The 19,809-nt window shown below is 48.6% G+C and overlaps 1 protein-coding gene across 1 annotated transcript in view; it reads left to right on the top strand.

Moving 5' to 3' along the window:
* Positions 1-19,809, top strand: part of LOC141056098 (uncharacterized) — a 61,115-nt gene that overhangs the window by 23,352 nt on the left and 17,954 nt on the right. Inside the window, exon 9 of the mRNA XM_073552753.1 lies at positions 10,881-10,915. Coding sequence (XP_073408854.1) covers positions 10,881-10,915 — 35 coding nt within the window. The remainder of the gene's footprint in view (positions 1-10,880; positions 10,916-19,809) is intronic.

Genomic DNA, 19,809 nt, shown 5'->3' with positions numbered 1-19,809 from the left:
CTTACAGGGAAAACAGTTTTTGGCTGGCAGTCTCTGCTTCGGCCTGGCTGGCAGTCTCTGTTGCGGTCTGGCTGGCCGTCTCTGCTGCAGCCTGGCTGGCCCTCTCTGCTGCTGCTCTCTCTGCTGCGACCCTTTCTGCTGCGGCATTGCCGTTAGTGCTTGAAGTGATCTGCAAGTATAAAGACACTTGTTAAGCTACTATACAAAGGATCATAATAATGTTTTCAGGTCTTTATACTTACAGGGAAACTAATGGTTGCCTGTACGCTGCGGTGTGGCTGTTCCTCTCTGCTGCGGTCAGGGTTGTTTCTGCTGCGGTCTGACCGGTCATGTTCGCTGCGTTGTTGATCCCTGCTGCGGTCTGAATCTCTGCTGCGGTTGGCCTGGCCGTGTCTACTTGTATGGTGGTGCTTCATTGTGTGAACTGAAAGAAAATGATATGAAAGTTTAAAAAAAAACAAAAAAAAAACATTTTGTATGTGAAATTCCCTGAAACTAATTATACGCAATTTTAAGTGTTTGCATGTCTACATTCCCTTATCTCAGAGTGTAACCAGTGATTGAAGGTGTGTAAAATTTTGTGTAAACCCACTTTCTTTGTGTTTTGTAACTGAGTGTAACCAGTAATTGAAGGTGTGTAATTGCTGTGTATACCAGTTTGCATTCCCTGAAACTCTCACCGAGAGTGTAACCAGTGATTGAAGGCGTGTAGTGTGTAATTGCTGTGTATACCAGTGTTTGCATTCCCTGAAACTCTCAACAGAGTATGTAACCAGTGATTGAAGGCGTGTAGTGTGTAATTGCTGTGTATACCAGTGTTTGCATTCCCTGAAACTCTCAACAGAGTATGTAACCAGTGATTGAAGGTGTTTAATTTCTGTGTATACCCACTGTGTTTGCATGGTTTTGAATTCCCTGAAACTCAGCTGTGTATACCCATTTTTTTCATGGTATGTTGCAATCTCACCTTTAACCACACTTGTATACCAAAAAATTTTAATTACCTTTATGGTAACTTAATTTTACCTTTTTTAAAATGATACAAAGGAGATTTTTTCAAAACAATTTATTTTTTTTTTTTATTTTTTTTTACAAAAAATAGGAGCTACTCTGCTCTTTATTTTAAATACCACAATACATGAAAAATAAAAAAACGCAAATTTACAACAGATACATTACAAAATTAAAATATTTAAAAAAAAAAAAAAACAGAAACACGCATAACACACAGCCAGGCTACACACTCCAGGTGTCTTGCAGGTGGAAGATTTGCAGCGGAGTTTGAAATTCTATCAGTCAGGCTGGTGTTTGATGTCTGGTTCGGTGTCTTCAGTGTGGCTGTTGCCAGATGTCTGGGCCCAAACCACATACAATACCATTTAGGCCGGTTTCACATTTGCACTTTATAGCGCAGCTATTTCCTGCACACATCCGCCACTAATCCCCACCTACTAGCGCACATGAACGCTTGCAATCTGCGCACCCCATACTAAAGATAGGGTGTGCAGATCGCAAGCGTCCATGTGTGCTAGTAGGCGGTGATGACCAGATGGGACGGGGATTAGTGGCGGACGTGTGCAGGTTATCACTGCGCTATAAAGTGCAAATATGAAACCGGCCTTACACCACACAATCACAGCAAGAAATACAATATTAAAGTTGTATGAAAATAACATGCAGTACACATGCAACAGAAAAAAAAGATGGAAAAAAAAAAAAAAATGCAACACACACACACGCACACACGCTCCAGGGGTCTTGCAGGTGGTAGACTTGCAGCTGTGCAGACAGGTTTTATAGCTCTAGTTCAATCTTCTATCAGGCTGCAGTCTGATATCTTGCTTGGCGTCTTCAGTGTTGCTGGTGCCGGATTGTCTGGGCCCAATTAAACCACATACCATACACCACTCAATCGCAGCAATCACAGCATAAAAAATACAATATAATTACAGTTGTATGAAAATAAAATGCAGTACACAAGCAACAGAAAAAAAAAATATAAAAAAAAACAGACATGCAACACTCGCAGACCACACACACACACACACACACACAGGCTACACACTAGCAGGCCATACACAGAAATGTCATAGGTATACTCACACTTGGTAAAGCTGGTACTGGCAGGCCTCTTGATAGCTGTGTGGCTGCAGGCTTGGTGGGTGGTCTGGCAGGCTGGGTGGGTGGTCTGGCAGGCTGGGTGGGTGGATGGCTTGCTTGGTGTCTGGCTGGCTTGCTGTCTGGCTGCTACTGCATGTCTGGGCCCAATTAGCCCATCTTATATAGTTTTGGGACTGTCTGGAAAAGTATCTTTTTTTCTGGGCATGCGCAGTCCGATTTTGCGGATCCTGCCGGCGGATTCCGCAAAATCACGGATCCCTGCGGATCCGCCGCCCATAGGAGCCCATTCTACCGCATGGCGGATGACGGCGGATCCGCCGTCATCCGCCATTTTGACGACGAAAAAAAACGTTACATGCTCCGTCCCCCTCAGACAGAATCCGCAAAGAATTTTGCGGATCCGCCGAATATCGGACGCAACGGACGACCATCCGTCAAAATCCGCCACTAATGTATCCCAATGGGGAAAATGGCGGATCCGCAACAAGAAAAAGCGGATCCGCCAATTTCAAATTTTGGCGGATTTTGACTGATGGCAAAAAACTGAAGTGTGAAAGAGGCCTAAGGCCTCTTTCACACTTCAGTTTTTTACCATCAGTCACAATCCGCCAGGTTTTGAAAAAAACGGATCCGCATTTTTTTTGAGGATCCGCTTTTTCTCCCATTGACTTCCATTATTGGCGGATTGTGACGGATTGCCGTCCGTTGCATCCGTTTTTTTTGCGGATCCGCCAAAAGTTGCTGTCCGTCACCATCCTCAAAGATTTCAAAACGGAGCTTGCAACGTTTTTTTCTCTGGCGGATCCTCCAGACACTGTTTTAACTCGAAATTCTTTCTAGGTGCCGGACAAAAAAAAATTCTCTCTCTCTCTCTCTCCTTTTCCAGGCTGCGATTCCTTTAAAAATCTTCATTTGTCGGATCCGTCAAAAAAAACGGACGGGTGGCATCCGTTGTCATCAGTTCTACAACGGATCCGCCATCCGTCCTTTTGGCGCATTATGACTGATGCAAAAAGCTGAAGTGTGAAAGAGGCCTAAGCTATATTCAGACTATAAGACACACCCCCATTTCCACCCCTAAATTTGGGTGAAAAAGTGTCTTACAGTCTGAAAAATATGGTAATTAATGAACCATGTGCAACGTTTTGAAGGTTGTTCAGCACAAAATGTTAATGAATACGGCAAGGCAAAAAAAAGGAAAACGCGAATGTCAATAGTGAAGGGAACATCACACCAAAGATTTGAGATATTCTGGAATTTCTGGTTTAGAAAAGGAAGTCTCCTGTCCATCCATTATAAGAAGAGCCTCATGTAGCAATATACAAGTATGGAAGATTCAACAGGAATCGGAGATCAACCACCCCACAATAAGGGCTGTGTATTTCAGTGGTGCAAACGTCAGGATAGGACGTTATTAGATGCAACGAATCGGGGGCCATATTCAGGAATCTACGACATTGGGAAGAAGGAAATCTACCCATTCTATAGAGCATTATGGATGTGCGGCTGAACACGTTAATCGTGAGTTGTAGAAGACACTGTTCACAGGATTCAACACAGTCTACTCTTCCATTGTAAGGGGTGATAGGAGGGTCGTCCCTCTATCTCCCAGCCAAATGAAAATCAGTGACTTAAGAGCAAAAAATGAGGCTATGAAAGCAAAATGTGGGCAGGTAATAGAATTGAAAAAAACAAATAAAACAAAATAAATTGAAAAAACAACAACATATGTGTCACGGTCATGTGTTTCTGGACGCAGCGAGTACCGCAAGGCGAACCCATATGACACATGTGACCCTGGATACACCGCCTCCAGTTGGGCGAATTTAAATAGGACGTGCAGCTGGATACACCGCCTCCAACTAGCGAATTTAGGTATTACACGTATATATAAAATAGTCTGGAAACCCCGCCTCCAGTAAGGCGACTTTAAATAATAAAGGGGAACCTGGGTAACATTAACAATGGTGGGCCCTGCAATAGGGAAGTGGAGACCTCCTGCACTCCCCTGAGCCAGTGACCCTGCACTCCTAACGTTCCCTATGCCGGTTCCGCACCAGGTGACGCACAGGACCCTAAACCCTCACTAGGGAATTGGCGGTGCGGAAACTAATCCCACCACTGCACTAAACACACGAGGGAAAATGACAATACAGGGGGAACACCACTTAGCTTTGCTCTGTTGCGTACGCTCCTAGCAACAGAGCCCACCACCTGCGTGCATCTTCTCCACCCAGATCCATCACCATAACTGGATCCTTCACCATAGTGCAGCCTTGGAGCAGAGTCCACCACCAAATGCAGAAGTCCAGTAACAGAGTCCCAAAGATGAGTTCAGCTCCCGCCCAAAAAGTCAAGCATGCTTGAGTCCAGCTCTCAGCAACCAAGTCCCGCATGCTGAGTGCAACTCTCTCCATAGTCGCCACTCCACCAAGCCATGCAAGCACTTCCTGCCGGCACCATAAACTGCAACTCCTCCACGCCATGCCAGCCCTTCCTGCAGACCACATAGCTGCCACTCGTCCCCTCTGGCTGGGCTGCACAGGACTCATATTCAGCTCCTTCATCACCCAGGCTTGCTTCCCAAATGACGAACACACAATATCACCAACAGTGATTGAACAAACCTGAACTCTTTTAAAGAGCCTCACACCTGATTTATAATTACGTGCACTAAACCAAAGAAACTAAAGTGCACTACCACTCACCACCACAACTTAGAATGAACGACACCACGTGTAATAATTCTAATGGCCACCGGGGGCAATCACATCACTTTGGCACCTAGCCAAAGGAAAAAAAAGTTCACTTATCCATTTAATCTGTCAGATCTACGCTGGATCATGACAATATGAATGATAGCACCGGAGTTCTTTTATTCGTTTGCGTAAACTTGCTTTACAATTGAAACAGAGGTGAGACTTTCTATGGTCAGAGCGTGCTTCTCATCAAGGTCTTTCTTCATACTCAAGATGTCTATATTTGTTAAAGGTGGCCTGTCACTTGCTTAAAAAATGAGTTAAATACCTTGTAAAAATCCCTGATTTTGCTTCTCTTTTCTGTTTTGCCCTGCTTCACTCCACTGCAATGATATTCACATATGTTGCTTTTTGAACGCAGTATGTGAAATCTCTGCTTGTAGACCAACTCAGTGTTTCTTAAGTGTCCTCTGGAATTGTGATCCTTAACCCCTCTCTCCAAGATGTTGCTCATCACAGCTCGGTAGTCGATCAATAGTTCTTATGGTGGAGGAACCTTGTCTTTGTGACGACGGTGGGCCGGGCTTACCCTGGGGAGCCATGACTAAGCTACTACCTGGTAATCACTAAAGCCTCTGGTGGTGAGGATAGGTTTGGCCACAGGTAGTCGCCAGGTGTCCCTCCAGGGTAGTCCATGGACCTGCAGCAGCTGAAACATGGGTCAGAGAAGGTATGCAAAGAACAGACAGGCGAGACAAAGGCATAGTCAGATCGTCCGAGGTCAGACAGAATGGGTAAATGAGCCGGGTCAGTAACAGGAAGGACCAGACTAGAAAACACACTGAACGCTGCAGTAGGACCGAACAAGCAGGGAACAGGAGGAGGAGTAGCCTAATATATCCCCTTGTGTTATTTATTCTTTGGATGTTATTTTATTGCATTTCACCTGTCCAGACGCAGAGGTTACAGCCTTGTGACTGGTAAAAGGAAATTACTACCATTCTCCTAAATTTGTACAGCCAATAATTTCCCTACTATATTTATTGAGGGCAGCGGAATTTATTGAGATAGCTATCTGAGAGTAAGGAGAAAAGTGTACCAGGAGAGGGAAAACTTGAGGGTCTTAAAGAGGATCTGTAACCAGGTCAGAAGTTTCCAGCTTTTGCTCTCATTTTATACCCGTTACTCCATTGAGTATTCCGTTTTTTCTTAACCCCTTAGTGACAGAGCCAATTTGGTATTTAATGACCGGGCCAATTTTTACGATTCTGACCACTGTCCCTTTATGAAGTAATAGGTCTAGAACGCTTCAACAAATCCCACTGATTCTGAGACTGTTTTTTCGTGACATATTGTACTTCATGTTAGTGGTAAACTTTCTTCGATATAACGTGCGTTTATTTATGAAGAAAACGGAAATTTGGCAAAAATTTTGGAAATGTTGCCATTTTCAAACTTGTAATTTTTGTGCCCTTAAATCAGAAAAACATGTCACACAAAATAGTTAGTAAATAACATTTCCCACACGTCAAATTTACATCAACACAATTTTGGAACATAATGTTTTTTTTGTTAGGAAGTTATAAGGGTTAAAAGTTGACCAGCGATTTCTCATTTTTACAACACCATCTTTTTAGGGACCACCTCACATTTGAAGTGAGTTTGGGGGGGTCAGTATAACAGAAAATACCCCAAAGTGACACCATTCGAAAAACTGTACCCCTCAAGGTGCGCAAAACCACATTCAAGAAGTTTATTAACCCTTCAGGTGCTTCACGAGAACTAAAGCTATGTGGAGGGAAAAAATGAACATTTTACTTTTTTCACAAAAAAATTTACTTCAGACCCAACTTTTTTATTTTGACAAGGGTATCAGGAGAAAATGGACCACAATATTTGTTGGGCAATTTCTCCTGAGTACAGCGATACCCCGTATGTGGGGGAAAACCACTGTGTGGGCGCATGGCAGGGCTCAGAAGGGAGGGAGCACCGTTTGACTTTTTGAACTCAAAATTGACTGGAATCAATGATGGCACCATGTCGCGTTTGGAGACCACCTGATGTACATAAATGGTGGAACTCCCCAATTCTAACTCCAACATACCCCTAACCCTAATCCCAACCCTAACCATAACCCTATCCACAATCCTAACCCCAACACACCCCTACCCCTAATCCCAACCTTAACCACAACCCTAACACTAATCCCAACCCTAACACACCCCTAACCCTAATCCCAACCCTAACCATAACCACAACCCTAACCCCAACACACCCCTACCACTAATCCCAACCTTAACCATAACCCTAACCACAACCCTAACACTAATCCCAACCCTAACTATAACACACCCCTAACCCTAATCCCAACCCTAACCATAACCACAACCCTAACCCCAACACACCCCTACCCCTAATCCCAACCTTAACCATAACCCTAACCACAACCCTAACACTAATCCCAACCCTAACCATAACACACCCCTAACCCCAACCATAACCCTAACCACAACCCTAACACTAATCCCAACCCTAACCATAGCACACCCCTAACCCTAATCCCAACCCTAACCCCAACACACCCCTACCCCTAATCCCAACCTTAACCATAACCCTAACCACAACCCTAACACTAATCCCAACCCTAACTATAACACACCCCTAACCCTAATCCCAACCCTAACCATAACCACAACCCTAACCCCAACACACCCCTACCCCTAATCCCAACCTTAACCATAACCCTAACCACAACCCTAACACTAATCCCAACCCTAACCATAACACACCCCTAACCCCAACCATAACCCTAACCACAACCCTAACACTAATCCCAACCCTAACCATAGCACACCCCTAACCCTAATCCCAACCCTAACCACAACCCTAACCCCAACACACCCCTACCCCTAATCCCAACCTTAACCATAACCCTAACCACAACCCTAACACTAATCCCAACCCTAACCATAACACACCCCTAACACTAATCCCAACCCTAACCATAACACTAACCACAAACCTAACCCTCACTCCAACACCACTGTAACCCCAACACCACAACCGTAACACCAACACAACCCTAATGGAAATACCTTTTTAATTATATTATTTTTACATAAGGGGATGATACAGGGGGTTTGATTTACAATTTTTTTTTATTTTGATCACTGTGATAGGGTCTATCACCGTGATCAACATGAACCAATAGGAAAAGTCTCCTACTGATTTTCTTCTCGGAAGACGATGCCGAGGGCCGTAGGTATGGGGTCTCGGGGGACCCCATTTCTCTCTCCTCTGGTATGCTAGATCATATCAGAGGAGACAGAAATAAAAGGGAAATTGGACTTTTTTTTGTGGTCGCTGTCTTTTGGTGAATAACGGGGACAGTAACACTGGGGACGGTAAAAACCGACGAGATTTTCCAACACTGGGGGGCACTATACGCTTATTTCTCAGCACCGTTAAAAAGCAGCGCTGAGGAATAAGAACCCTTAACTGCCGCCGTTAGAAGGCGTATGGGCGGTCGTTAAGGGGTTAAAGGGATTTTCTCACGAACAAAGTACATTTTAATCACTACCTTCTGTGTCCTCCCCTGCCCAGGAGATGTGGAAAGATCAGGCCATGTTCCTGTACGGTCAGGGACGCCATTACACAGCAGGGGCACAGTTATAAAATTATCTCAGCACAGGAACGTGTTTTTTTTTTAACACCCAATTGTGGAAATTACTTTTATTCCAAAACTTTGTTTATGGGACAAGCCTTTTACATATCCACCATCTGGTTCCAGAGATACGGGCCTTTTTAGTGCTAATTTTTCTGGGTTTTACCAAGGGGACGTCACTCACACTGTCCTCTCGGGGGCTCTGCATAGACACCGTGCGAGCAGCGTCCTCTTGGCTCATTCCTATGGTCTTTAATACGTAACGAGCCACATGGACAGTGGCGTAACTACCGGGGTAGTAGCTGAAGCGGTTGCTTTGGGGCCTGGCCTATATAGGGGCCCGGGTCACCGACTCCGATCAGCGCTACAATTAAGTACATACCTCTCCTGCATGTCTCTTGCAGCCCCCCCCGCTTATTCCATCTTCTCAGCACTGTTCTTCCTGCTTTCAGCGGCCGCTCATTACATATGCGCATATGTAATGAGTGGCACCACGTGGACACTGAAAGCAGGAAGAGCAGCGCTGAGATGGAATAAGCACGGGGGGGCTGCAAGAGACATGCTAGGAGAGGTGAGTATAACGGAAGGAGCCATATTCACCTGTCCCCCGTTTCACCGCTGCGAATCGCTCTGCTGTCTTGCTTCCTCTGGCAGTGACGATCAGGTCAGAGGGCGCCATGACCTAGTTAGCAGGCGCCCTCTGCCTGAACAGTCACTGTGCAGGGCCGGCAACGCTGAGGAGCAGCTGCGGCTGAGACGAGGTGAGTATATAGGTTTTTTTTTTCTTTGAGGCAGCAGCAGCATTACAAGGGGCCACTAATGACCGTGCAGCATTACAAGGGGCCACCAATCACTGCAGCATTATAAGGGGCCACCAATCACTGCAGCATTATAAGGGGCCACCAATCACTGTGCAGCATTATAAGGGGCCACCAATCACTGTGCAGCATTATAAGGGGCCACCAATCACTGCAGCATTATAAGGGGCCACCAATCACTGCAGCATTATAAGGGGCCACCAATCACTGCAGCATTATATGGGGCATATGTTATTATGGAGCATGTTATAGGGCCACCATTATTCACTGTGCAGCATTATTAGGCATATTTTTGTATGGAGCTTCTTATGGGGCCCATTTTATTTTTGAAATTTACCAGTAGCTTCAGCATTTTCCACCCTAGACTTATACGCGAGTCAGTAAGTTTTCCCAGTTTTTTGTGACAAAATTAGGGGGGGTCGGCTTATACACGAGTATATACGGTACATTACTGCGGCGCTCCGGCGGGTGCTGTGGCCAACGCTGTCTTGGGGGCCCGCCGGCCCGATGCGTGTAGTATAGGGGATCTGGGGCCCCGGTGGAAAAAAACGTACACTATGATTTCGCAGCATTTCTGTGCCTGCTGTGCGGAGCGGAGCACATAGTGGGCCCGCCGCCCTGCCTGCAGCCAGTGTATTGCTTCAGACTAGTCCCGCCCCTTCCCTGAGCCCTCGCTGTCTATTAGCTGTCTGCCGCGCTGCCTGCTGCATGGACCTCTGGGAAATGTAGTTCCTGGAGGTCGGTCTGCGCGGAGGAAGGCAGGAGGCCCTCACTGTCTCAGCTTAGTTAATGCCACTCAGCCAGCTCTAGTCTGCATTATCGGTCAGAGGGCGCGTCTTTTGTTTAAAAGTCTGCTATGGGGCCCAATCAGTTCTAGTTCCGCCCCTGCACATGGGTGAGTGACTGCGGAGCGTCACTTCTATACTGCGCAGGTTCTTCTCCTTCATAGGAGCAAAAGAAAGACATTAATGTCAGAGCTGAGATCCCGCCACACCAGAACGTCCTGGGAATGAGGCGGAGACTGTGGAGTTCAGCGTCTCCCTGATAACAGAGAGGAGGAAGGCCGCGCGGGTGTCGGTGCACTTTATAATGTCACCCAAGGAAACAGCCGGCGCCACACAAGAGCGGCCAACGGGCAGCTACAGAAGACCTGCCGGAAACAACGACCCGTCAGACAGCAGCGCACACCGCTCTGCTCCAGCCACAGCACACACCGCTCTGCTCCACAGCACACACCGCTCTGCAGCAGCCACAGCACACACCGCTCTGCTCCACAGCACACACCGCTCTGCTCCACAGCACACACCGCTCTGCAGCAGCCACAGCACACACCGCTCTGCTCCACAGCACACACCGCTCTGCTCCACAGCACACACCGCTCTGCTCCACAGCACACACCGCTCTGCTCCACAGCACACACCGCTCTGCTCCACAGCACACACAGGATTAACACTTTCTGATCCCACTAATAATCTTCAGCTCGTCCAGGGCACACCGCCGCTTCTATACCCTGAGCGCCCGGTCATGTGATCTCCTGACTCCGCCCACCCATGGCGACGTCACTGCAGGTCCTGTAAGCCATCACCCCGAGCGCGGCTCTGCAGGAGAAAGAGGTATGTGGTGGAGGTGTGAGGAGGAGGTAGGTGATGGCGGTGTGAGGAGGAGGAGGTATGTGGTGGAGGTATGAGGAGGAGGTATGTGGTGGAGGTGTGAAGAGGAGGTAGGTGATGGTGTGAGGAGGAGGTATGTGGTGGAGGTGTGAAGAGGAGGGGGTATGTGGTGGAGGTGTGAAGAGGAGGAGTTATGTGGTGGAGGTATGAGGAGGAGGTAGGTGATGGCGGTGTGAGGAGGGGGTATGTGGTGGAGGTATGAGGAGGGGGTATGTGGTGGAGGTGTGAAGAGGAGGGGGTATGTGGTGGAGGTGTGAGGAGGAGGTAGGTGATGGCGGTGTGAGGAGGGGGTATGTGGTGGAGGTGTGAAGAGGAGGTAGGTGATGGCGGTGTGAGGAGGAGGTATGTGGTGGAGGTGTGAGGAGGAGGTAGGTGATGGCGGTGTGAAGAGGAGGGGGTATGTGGTGGAGGTATGAGGAGGAGGTATGTGGTGGAGGTGTGAAGAGGAGGTAGGTGATGGTGTGAAGAGGAGGTAGGTGATGGAGGTATGAGGAGGAGGTATGTGGTGGAGGTGTGAAGAGGAGGTAGGTGATGGTGTGAGGAGGAGGTATGTGGTGGAGGTGTGAAGAGGAGGGGGTATGTGGTGGAGGTGTGAAGAGGAGGGGGTATGTGGTGGAGGTGTGAAGGGGAGGTATGTGGTGGAGGTGTGAAGAGGAGGTAGGTGATGGTGTGAGGAGGGGGTATGTGGTGGAGGTATGAGGAGCAGGAGGTATGTGGTGGAGGTATGAGGAAGAGGTAGGTGGTGGAGGTGTGAGGAGGGGGTATGTGGTGGAGGTGTGTGGAGGAGGGGGCATGTGGTGGAGGTATGAGGAGGAGGGGGCATGTGGTGGAGGTGTGAAGAGGAGGTATGTGGTGGAGGTGTGAGGAGGAGGGGGTATGTGGTGGAGGTAGGAGGAGGTAGGTGATGGTGTGAAGAGGAGGTAGGTGATGGCGGTGTGAGGAGGGGGTATGTGGTGGAGGTATGAGGAGGAGGTATGTGGTGGAGGTGTGAAGAGGAGGTAGGTGATGGTGTGAGGAGGAGGTATGTGGTGGAGGTGTGAAGAGGAGGGGGTATGTGGTGGAGGTGTGAAGAGGAGGGGGTATGTGGTGGAGGTGTGAAGGGGAGGTATGTGGTGGAGGTGTGAAGAGGAGGTAGGTGATGGTGTGAGGAGGGGGTATGTGGTGGAGGTATGAGGAGCAGGAGGTATGTGGTGGAGGTATGAGGAAGAGGTAGGTGGTGGAGGTGTGAGGAGGGGGTATGTGGTGGAGGTGTGTGGAGGAGGGGGCATGTGGTGGAGGTGTGAGGAGGAGGGGGTATGTGGTGGAGGTGTGAGGAGGAGGGGGTATGTGGTGGAGGTGTGAGGAGGAGGGGGTATGTGGTGGAGGTGTGAGGAGGAAGTATGTGGTGGAGGTGTGAAGAGGAGGTGGTATGTGGTGGAGGTGTGAGGAGGTATGTGGTGGAGGTATGAGGAGGAGGGGGTATGTGGTGGAGGTGTGAGGAGGAGGAGGTAAGTGGTGGAGGTGTGAGGAGGAGGAGGTTTGTGGTGGAGGTGTGAGGAGGAGGGGGTTTGTGGTGGAGGTGTGAGGAGGGGGTATGTGGTGGAGGTGTGAGGAGGGGGTATGTGGTGGAGGTATGAGGAGGAGGGGGTATGTGGTGGAGGTATGAGGAGGAGGGGGTATGTGGTGGAGGTGGGGAGGAGGAGGTGTGAGGTGGTGGAGGTGTGAGGAGGGGGTATGTGGTGGAGGTGGGGAGGTGGAGGTGTGAGCAGAGGGTATGTGGTGGAGGAGGTGTGAGGTGGAGGTGTGTGGTGGAGGTATGAGGAGGGGGTATGTGGTGGAGGTGTGAGGACGAGGTATGTGGTGGAGATGTGAGGAGGAGGTATGTGGTGGAGGTATGAGGAGGAGGTATGTGGTGGAGGTAGGAGGAGGTGTGAGGAGGAGGTATGTGGTGGAGGTGTGAGGAGGAGGTATGTGGTGGAGGTGTGAGGAGAAGGTATGTGGTGGAGGTGTGTGGTGGAGGTGTGAGGAGGAGGTATGTGGAGGAGGTATGAAGAGGAGGAGGTGTGAGGTGGAGGTGTGAGGAGAAGGTGTGAGGAGCGGGTATGTGGTGGAGGTGTGAGGAGGAATGTGGTGGAGGTGTGTGGTGGGGGTGTGTGGTGGAGGTGTGTGGTGGAGGTGTGTGGTGGAGGTGTGTGGTGGAGGTGTGTGGTGGAGGTATGAGGAGGGGGTATGTGGTGGAGGTGTGAGGAGGAGGTATGTGGAGGAGGTATGTGGTGGAGGTGTGAGGAGGAGGTGTGTGTTGGAGGTGTGTGGTGGAGGTATCGGTGGAGGTGTCAGGAGGAATGTGGTGGAGGTATGTGGTGGAGGAGGTGTGAGGAGGGGGTATGTGGTGGAGGTGTGAGGAGGAATGTGGTGGAGGGTGTATGTGGTGGAGGTGTGTGGTGGAGGTGTGAGGAGAAGGTATGTGGTGGAGGTGTGAGGAGGAGGTATGTGGTGGCGTGAGGAGGTATGAGGTGTGTGGTGGAGGTGTGTGGTGGAGGTGTGAGGAGGAGGTATGTGGTGGAAGTGGGAGGAGGAGGTATCGGTGGAGGAATGTGGAGGTGTGTGGTGGAGGTGTGTGGTGGAGGTGTGTGGTGGAGGTATGAGGAGATGTTGTGAGGAGGGGGTATGTGGTGGAGGTGTGAGTAGGATGTATCGGAGGTGTGAGGAGGAATGTGGTTGAGGTGTATGGTGGAGGTATGAAGAGGAGGTGTGTGGTGGAGGAGGTGTGAGGAGGGGGTATGTGGTGGAGGAATGTGGTGGACGTATGTGGTGGAGGTGTGAGGAGGAGGTATGTGGTGGAGGTGTGAGGAGAGGGTGGTATGTGGTGGAGGGAGGAGGTGTGTGGTGGAGGAGGGTCCCTGTTCCCAGGTGCTGGGGCCATGAACCCCTTCACACGCTCCTTAGTGGACACATTTTCCCCCCTTTGTCCCATTCCAGGAGGCAGACCTTCCTTTTTTTCCCTCGGTGTCGCTTTCTTTGCCGGCCGTGTTGGATCTCTCTATGACGTCATTCTGGGTTTCTTATAATGCACACAGTCACTTTTTTTTAAAGAGACATTGTGGGAATAGAAATATATATATATATTTTTTAAATTACTGCTGTTTACCACGTGGCGTAAAATAATGTGACTTTTATTGTCTGGGTCTTTCGATTACAGTGATGTAAAATGCAAATAGAATTTTATTTCTTATTGGTTTTTTTTACACATTATTTGTTCATTTTATAAAATAAACACATTCCCCCGTTTGCCTTCCGTAGCCTGTGTGGATCGAGAATGAGTCAACTGAGAATCTATCAGTGAGCTCATTCTGACAGGAAGGTTTCAACTCTTTTATCTCTTTTTCTGAGCTCCTCTAAGCTGATGTACAGCTCTGGCAAAAATTAAGAGACCACCACATCAAATCCCTGTCATGACCAGCCCGATCTCCAGACCTGAACCCCACTGAGAACCTCTGGAATATAATCAAGAGGAAGAAGGATAGTCACAAGCCATCAGACAAAGAAGAACTGCTGACATTGTTGTACCAGGAGTGGCATAAGGTCACCCAAAAGCAGTGTGACAGACTGGTGGAAAGCTGCCAAGACACAGGAAAGCCGTGATTAACAATCATGGTTATTCCACAAAATATTGATTTCTGAACTCTTCCTGAGGTAAAACATTAGTATTGTTGGTTCTAAATGATTCTGAACTTGTTTCTTAGCATTATTTGAGGTCTGAAAGCACTGGGTTTTTTTTTTTTTTTTAATTTTGACCATTTTTCTTTGTCAGAAAAAAAACAAAGTTTTTTGCTTGGAAATTCGGAGACATGTTGTCAGAAGTTTATAGAATAAAAGAGCAATTTACACTTTACTCAAAAATATAAAGAGAAAAATCAGAGAAACTGAACATTTTGCAGTGGTCTCTTAATTTTTGCCAGAGCTGTATGCCCACAGCAAAGCTGAAAGTGCAGTCACACAAAAAAGTCCTGCAACAGCAAAATGGTGCAAAATATGTAATGAAACCAAATGGCAAAAATGATTTATTCCCCTATGTAGGCATTTAAAGGGAACCTGTCACCCCCCCCCCCCCAGGTTGTTTTTCACTAAAAGAGCCGCCTTCATCAGCACTAAGGCCGCATTCTGTGAAGGTGGCTCTTCTGTTTCTGACCCTCAGTAATGCCAAAATATAGACTTTTATAAATAGCTCCTCATACCTGCATTCTGTCACAGAGGTATGGCGTGTCCCTCTGTTAAGCTGCCTCCCAGCTGTCCATCAACCCCCCTCTACTGCGTCCCTGCACCGCCTCCTTTTGTATTTGCCGTTACATGCCGGCGGGCGCCTGCGATGTAACAACAATTCTTAGGCATGCGCAGTGCGCGCTGCCCGGGAGCTGCCATCAAGCTTTGGCGCCTGCGTGGTTCTGCGTCCCCAGATCCCGCCCCGCGGTGTGTTATGAAGTATTCGCTGTGGGGCTGGGGCCTACGCAACATGCAGACGCGATAACCTGATGGCAGTTCCCGGACAGCGCGCACTGCTCATGCCCGAGAACTGTTGTCATAGTGCAATCGCCCAACAACATTTAACGGCAAATACAAAACTAGATGGGCATTTCCTGAAGGAAATACATGGTGCCTGAACAGCGCTGCCAGCTTTACAGCAGTGTGTCAGGTGTCGACTGTAAGAAAGTAAAGTTAGAATAAGAATGTTGCGTATAGCCACTTTGGAACATTCGGCACCTCAGTAGCCTCTTGGTAGCTACTTTGGCCACTTGGTAGCCACTTTGGCACATTCGGTACCTCGGTAGCCACTTTGGCCACTTGGTAGCTACTTTGGCCACTTGGTAGCTACTTTGGCCACTTGGTAGCCACTTTGGCACATTCGACACCTCGGTAGCCACTTGGTAGCCACTTTGGCCACTTAATAGCTACTTTGGCCACTTGGTAGCCACTTTGGCACATTCTGCACCTTGTAGCTACTTTGGCCATTTGGTAGCCACTTTGGCACCTCGGTAGCCACTTGGTAGCCACTTTGGCACATTCGGCACCTTAGTAGCCACTTTGGCCACTTGGTAGCTACTTTGGCACATTCGGCACCTTGGTAGCCACTTTGGCCACTTGGTAGCCACTTTGGCACATTCGGCACCTTGGTAGCCACTTTGGCCACTTGGTAGCCACTTTGGCACATTCGGCACCTCGGTAGCCACTTTGGCTACTTGGTCGCCACTTTGGCACATTCGGCACCTCAGTAGCCACTTTGGCCACTTGGTAGCTACCTTGGCCACTTGGTAGCCACTTTGGCACATTCGGCACCTCTGTAGCCACTTGGTAGCCACTTTGGCACATTCGGCACCTCGGTAGCCACTTTGGCCACTTGGTAGCCACTTTGGCACATTCGGCACCTTGGTAGCCACTTTGGCCACTTGGTAGCCACTTTGGCACATTTGGCACCTTGGTAGCCACTTGGCAGCCACTTTGGCACGTTCGGCACCTCGGTAGCCACTTTGGCACATTCTGCACCTTGTAGCTACTTTGGCCATTTGGTAGCCACTTTGGCACCTCGGTAGCCACTTGGTAGCCACTTTGGCACATTCGGCACCTTAGTAGCCACTTTGGCCACTTGGTAGCTACTTTGGCCACTTGGTAGCCACTTTGGCACATTTGGCACATCGGTAGCCACTTTGGCCACTTGGTAGCCACTTTGGCACATTCAGCACCTCGGTAGCTACTGTGGCCACTTGGTAGCCACTTTGGCACATTCGGCACCTCGGTGGCCACTTGGTAGCCACTTTGGCATATTCGGCACCTCGGTGGCCACTTGGTAGCCACTTTGGCACATTCGGCACCTCCGTAGCCACTTTGGCCACTTGGTAGCCACTTTGCCACATTCGGCACCTCCGTGGCCACTTGGTAGCCACTTAGGCACATTCGGCACCTCAGTAGCCACTTTAGCCATGTTGACACATGCTGCCACTTTGCCTTGGGGGCCACTTTGGCGCTCCGGCCCCTCAGGGGCCACTTTGGCACACTGGGCTTCTAAAGCCACTTTGGCGTCCAGCAGCAGTGATGGCTAACCTTGGCACTCCAGCTGTTGGAGAACTACAACTCCTAGCATGCCTCAACTGCTGCAGGTTGCAAGGGCATGCTGGGATTTGTAGTTTTACAACAGCTGGAGTGCCAAGGTTAGCCATCACTGGGTGGGGCTTTTCAGAAGCCTTAAGACCTTGAATCAGCGATCTGTCAGCTTCTATTAGCTAATACAGGTCATGTGTAGAAGCTGCATTTGCATAGCTGCCATCTTAAGGTCACTGCACCAGCGCTGTGGCTTCAATCCATGTCAGTTGGGGGTCATGGAAAGGTCGCCATTAGTTCCTATGGGAAAATTTTTGCTTAAAATGCGATTTTTTTTTTTTTTTTTTTTTTTTTTTTTTTTTTTTTTTTTTTTTTTTTTTTTCCCCCCCCCCCCCCCCTCAATTTTTTTCATTTTTTTTTAACTACAAATCGGATCGACTCCAAAAATACATAGCACACCTGTCCCCACTGAGGGCTTCGAAACGCTGCCTCAACAGGGTTCTGTGGCGCATTAATTGCAGAAAACACGGAGAAGAAGAAATGGAACTAGATGTGTATTTCCTGAAGGAAGTACAGATAGTGCTTTGAAATGGTGCCCGGGCTGCCCCTTTAAGAGAGACTTGCCTGCTGCCCCTACAAGACTTTCAACTCCGGATCCATTTTAACTGTGGGGGCCAGTCGGGGGCCGATTTCGTGGGCGGGGCGTTTTGACTTTTTCTTGCTACGCCGTTTAGCGATCAGATTAATCTTTTTTTTCTTGATCGGGCGATTTTGAACGCGACGATACCAAATGTGTATGTGTGATTTTATTTTTATTTTATTTTGAATGGGACAGAAGGGGGGGGTGATTTGAACATCATATATTTTTTATTTTTCTAATATTTTTAAAAACATTTTTTTTTTTAACTGTTGGCATGCCTCCATAGCCTCCATATGAGACTAGAAGCTGCCATAACGCAATCGGCTCTGCTACATAGAGGCAATTATCAGATCGCCTATATGTAGCAGAATTACTGATTTGCTATTACCGCCGATCACTGGGTGGCACTCACAGCAAGCCGGCGCTGACAATCATAGAGGTCTCCAGGAGACCACCGGTTGTCATGCCAACCCACCAGTGACCTGCAATCACGTGACGGGGGGGTCACTGGTAGGCGGATTTCCGGTCCAATGGCCAGAAGCACGCGTTAAATGCCACTGTCAGTGTTTGACAATGGCATTTAACGGGTTAATAGCTGAGGGTGGATCACAATTCCACCCGTGGCTATTGCAGGCACATGTCAGCTGTTCAAATCAAATATTTGCAGGAGATTTTTCTGCATAAAAAAAAAAAGAGTAAAATCCGCACCTTTTTTACTCGTTATTTCCTGCTTTTTTTGATACGTTTTTAGTTTTTTATTTGAATGGGTGAAAAACCCTGAAAGAATTGACAAACTGCAGATATGAGGGGAATGGAGTTCTGCATTGCCTCATTGCAAATACCCAAGCACAGCATAAGCTACTCACCTAATACAAGTGCCCTCCACTGGCTGCAAGTCACTTACCACACTATGTCTAATTGAAGCACAAAGGGGGCAGATTACCATTCTATCTGATCATACATGTCATTCCCTGAAGAAGAAATGGTTTACATTTCGAAACGCGTTGGGAAATGGATTAATCTTTCTCATAAACCGGACTAGTGAATTTATCTGGCAGCGCACAAAAGTCCAAGAATTTATTCCGAAATTTGATGTTTCAAGCGGTCGCAGAGCTGACCTTTGGACGTGCAGCAAGCAGATTACTGATCCCACATGCCTGAACCTCTCCTAAAAAGGGTGAGTAAATTTTAATTTATTTCTTCTGAAATAACCCGGATAAGACCCTATTGCGCTTTCTTGTTCCTTTAGTTTGAGTTTGAATACATTGGTCAGCGGCGAGCAGATGCTCCTGGGACTAAGTCCTGCTTTTCTCCTACTGAGCATGCCCGTGGGCAACCTCTCATAGGAGGGCGGAGGTCACATGCACAGGTCCTATTGCAGCTCAGATTGGACCATCAGGAAGGTCCTGGAAGGCTGCGTCTATAAAAGGATCGCACAGCCATGCGCTAGTATAGACTGCATGATCAGTCTATGTGGAGTGAGAGTTGGTTGTATGCACGTATGTATGTCTCAGGTGAATGACTCATTATGAAACCCCTACCCTTGGTACGCATGGTTGTGTAGCCTAGCTTGTTAAGCGCCCAGGCTGAGGTGCAGGTAGGAGGCAGAGTCGGAGACTGGCATCAGCGCCAACTCATGTCTTTGTCTGTACGCCACGGTGCTTGTGCTTGGCACTCCACAGTAGCCAGCGTCTATTAGAGGCGTCCGCAGGTGCGACGCCGCATGCTTAGCAGGTCTAGAGGGACTCTGACCCCGTGTCCTTGGGGCTGAGTTCTGTGACCGTTTACTGAGTGCTCCCTTTGCCGAGCTCTCTGAGGTTAAACAGGCTCCGGCATTTATGTTCTGCGGTAGTGCAGCTCTGTGAGGTAACGAGTCCGCTCCTGTACACACCGGGTGACGTTAACCCGCATGTGTTCTTCCTTTATACCGCCATATAGCGTCCACCATTACCAGGCAGCAGGTTACCATCTCTGCACGGTGGACCCCGGGCTGCGAACGCACCTTATTACCATCTTTAAATTATTTGGCGCGTTCCACCAGCCCTAACATTATACTAGCGCCAGGGTCTGGCTAGTAATGGCGGATGAACAGGGGCTGCAGCGGTACATCCAGCAGTTGGTGGGCAGG

Source organism: Dendrobates tinctorius, unplaced genomic scaffold (assembly GCF_039654945.1).
Source record: "Dendrobates tinctorius isolate UK_male_01 unplaced genomic scaffold, ASM3965494v1 ptg000196l, whole genome shotgun sequence".
In the NCBI taxonomy this organism is placed as follows: Eukaryota; Metazoa; Chordata; class Amphibia; order Anura; family Dendrobatidae; genus Dendrobates; species Dendrobates tinctorius.
Note: the sequence above shows the minus strand (reverse complement) of the source record. Positions and strands in the feature narration are given on the sequence as shown.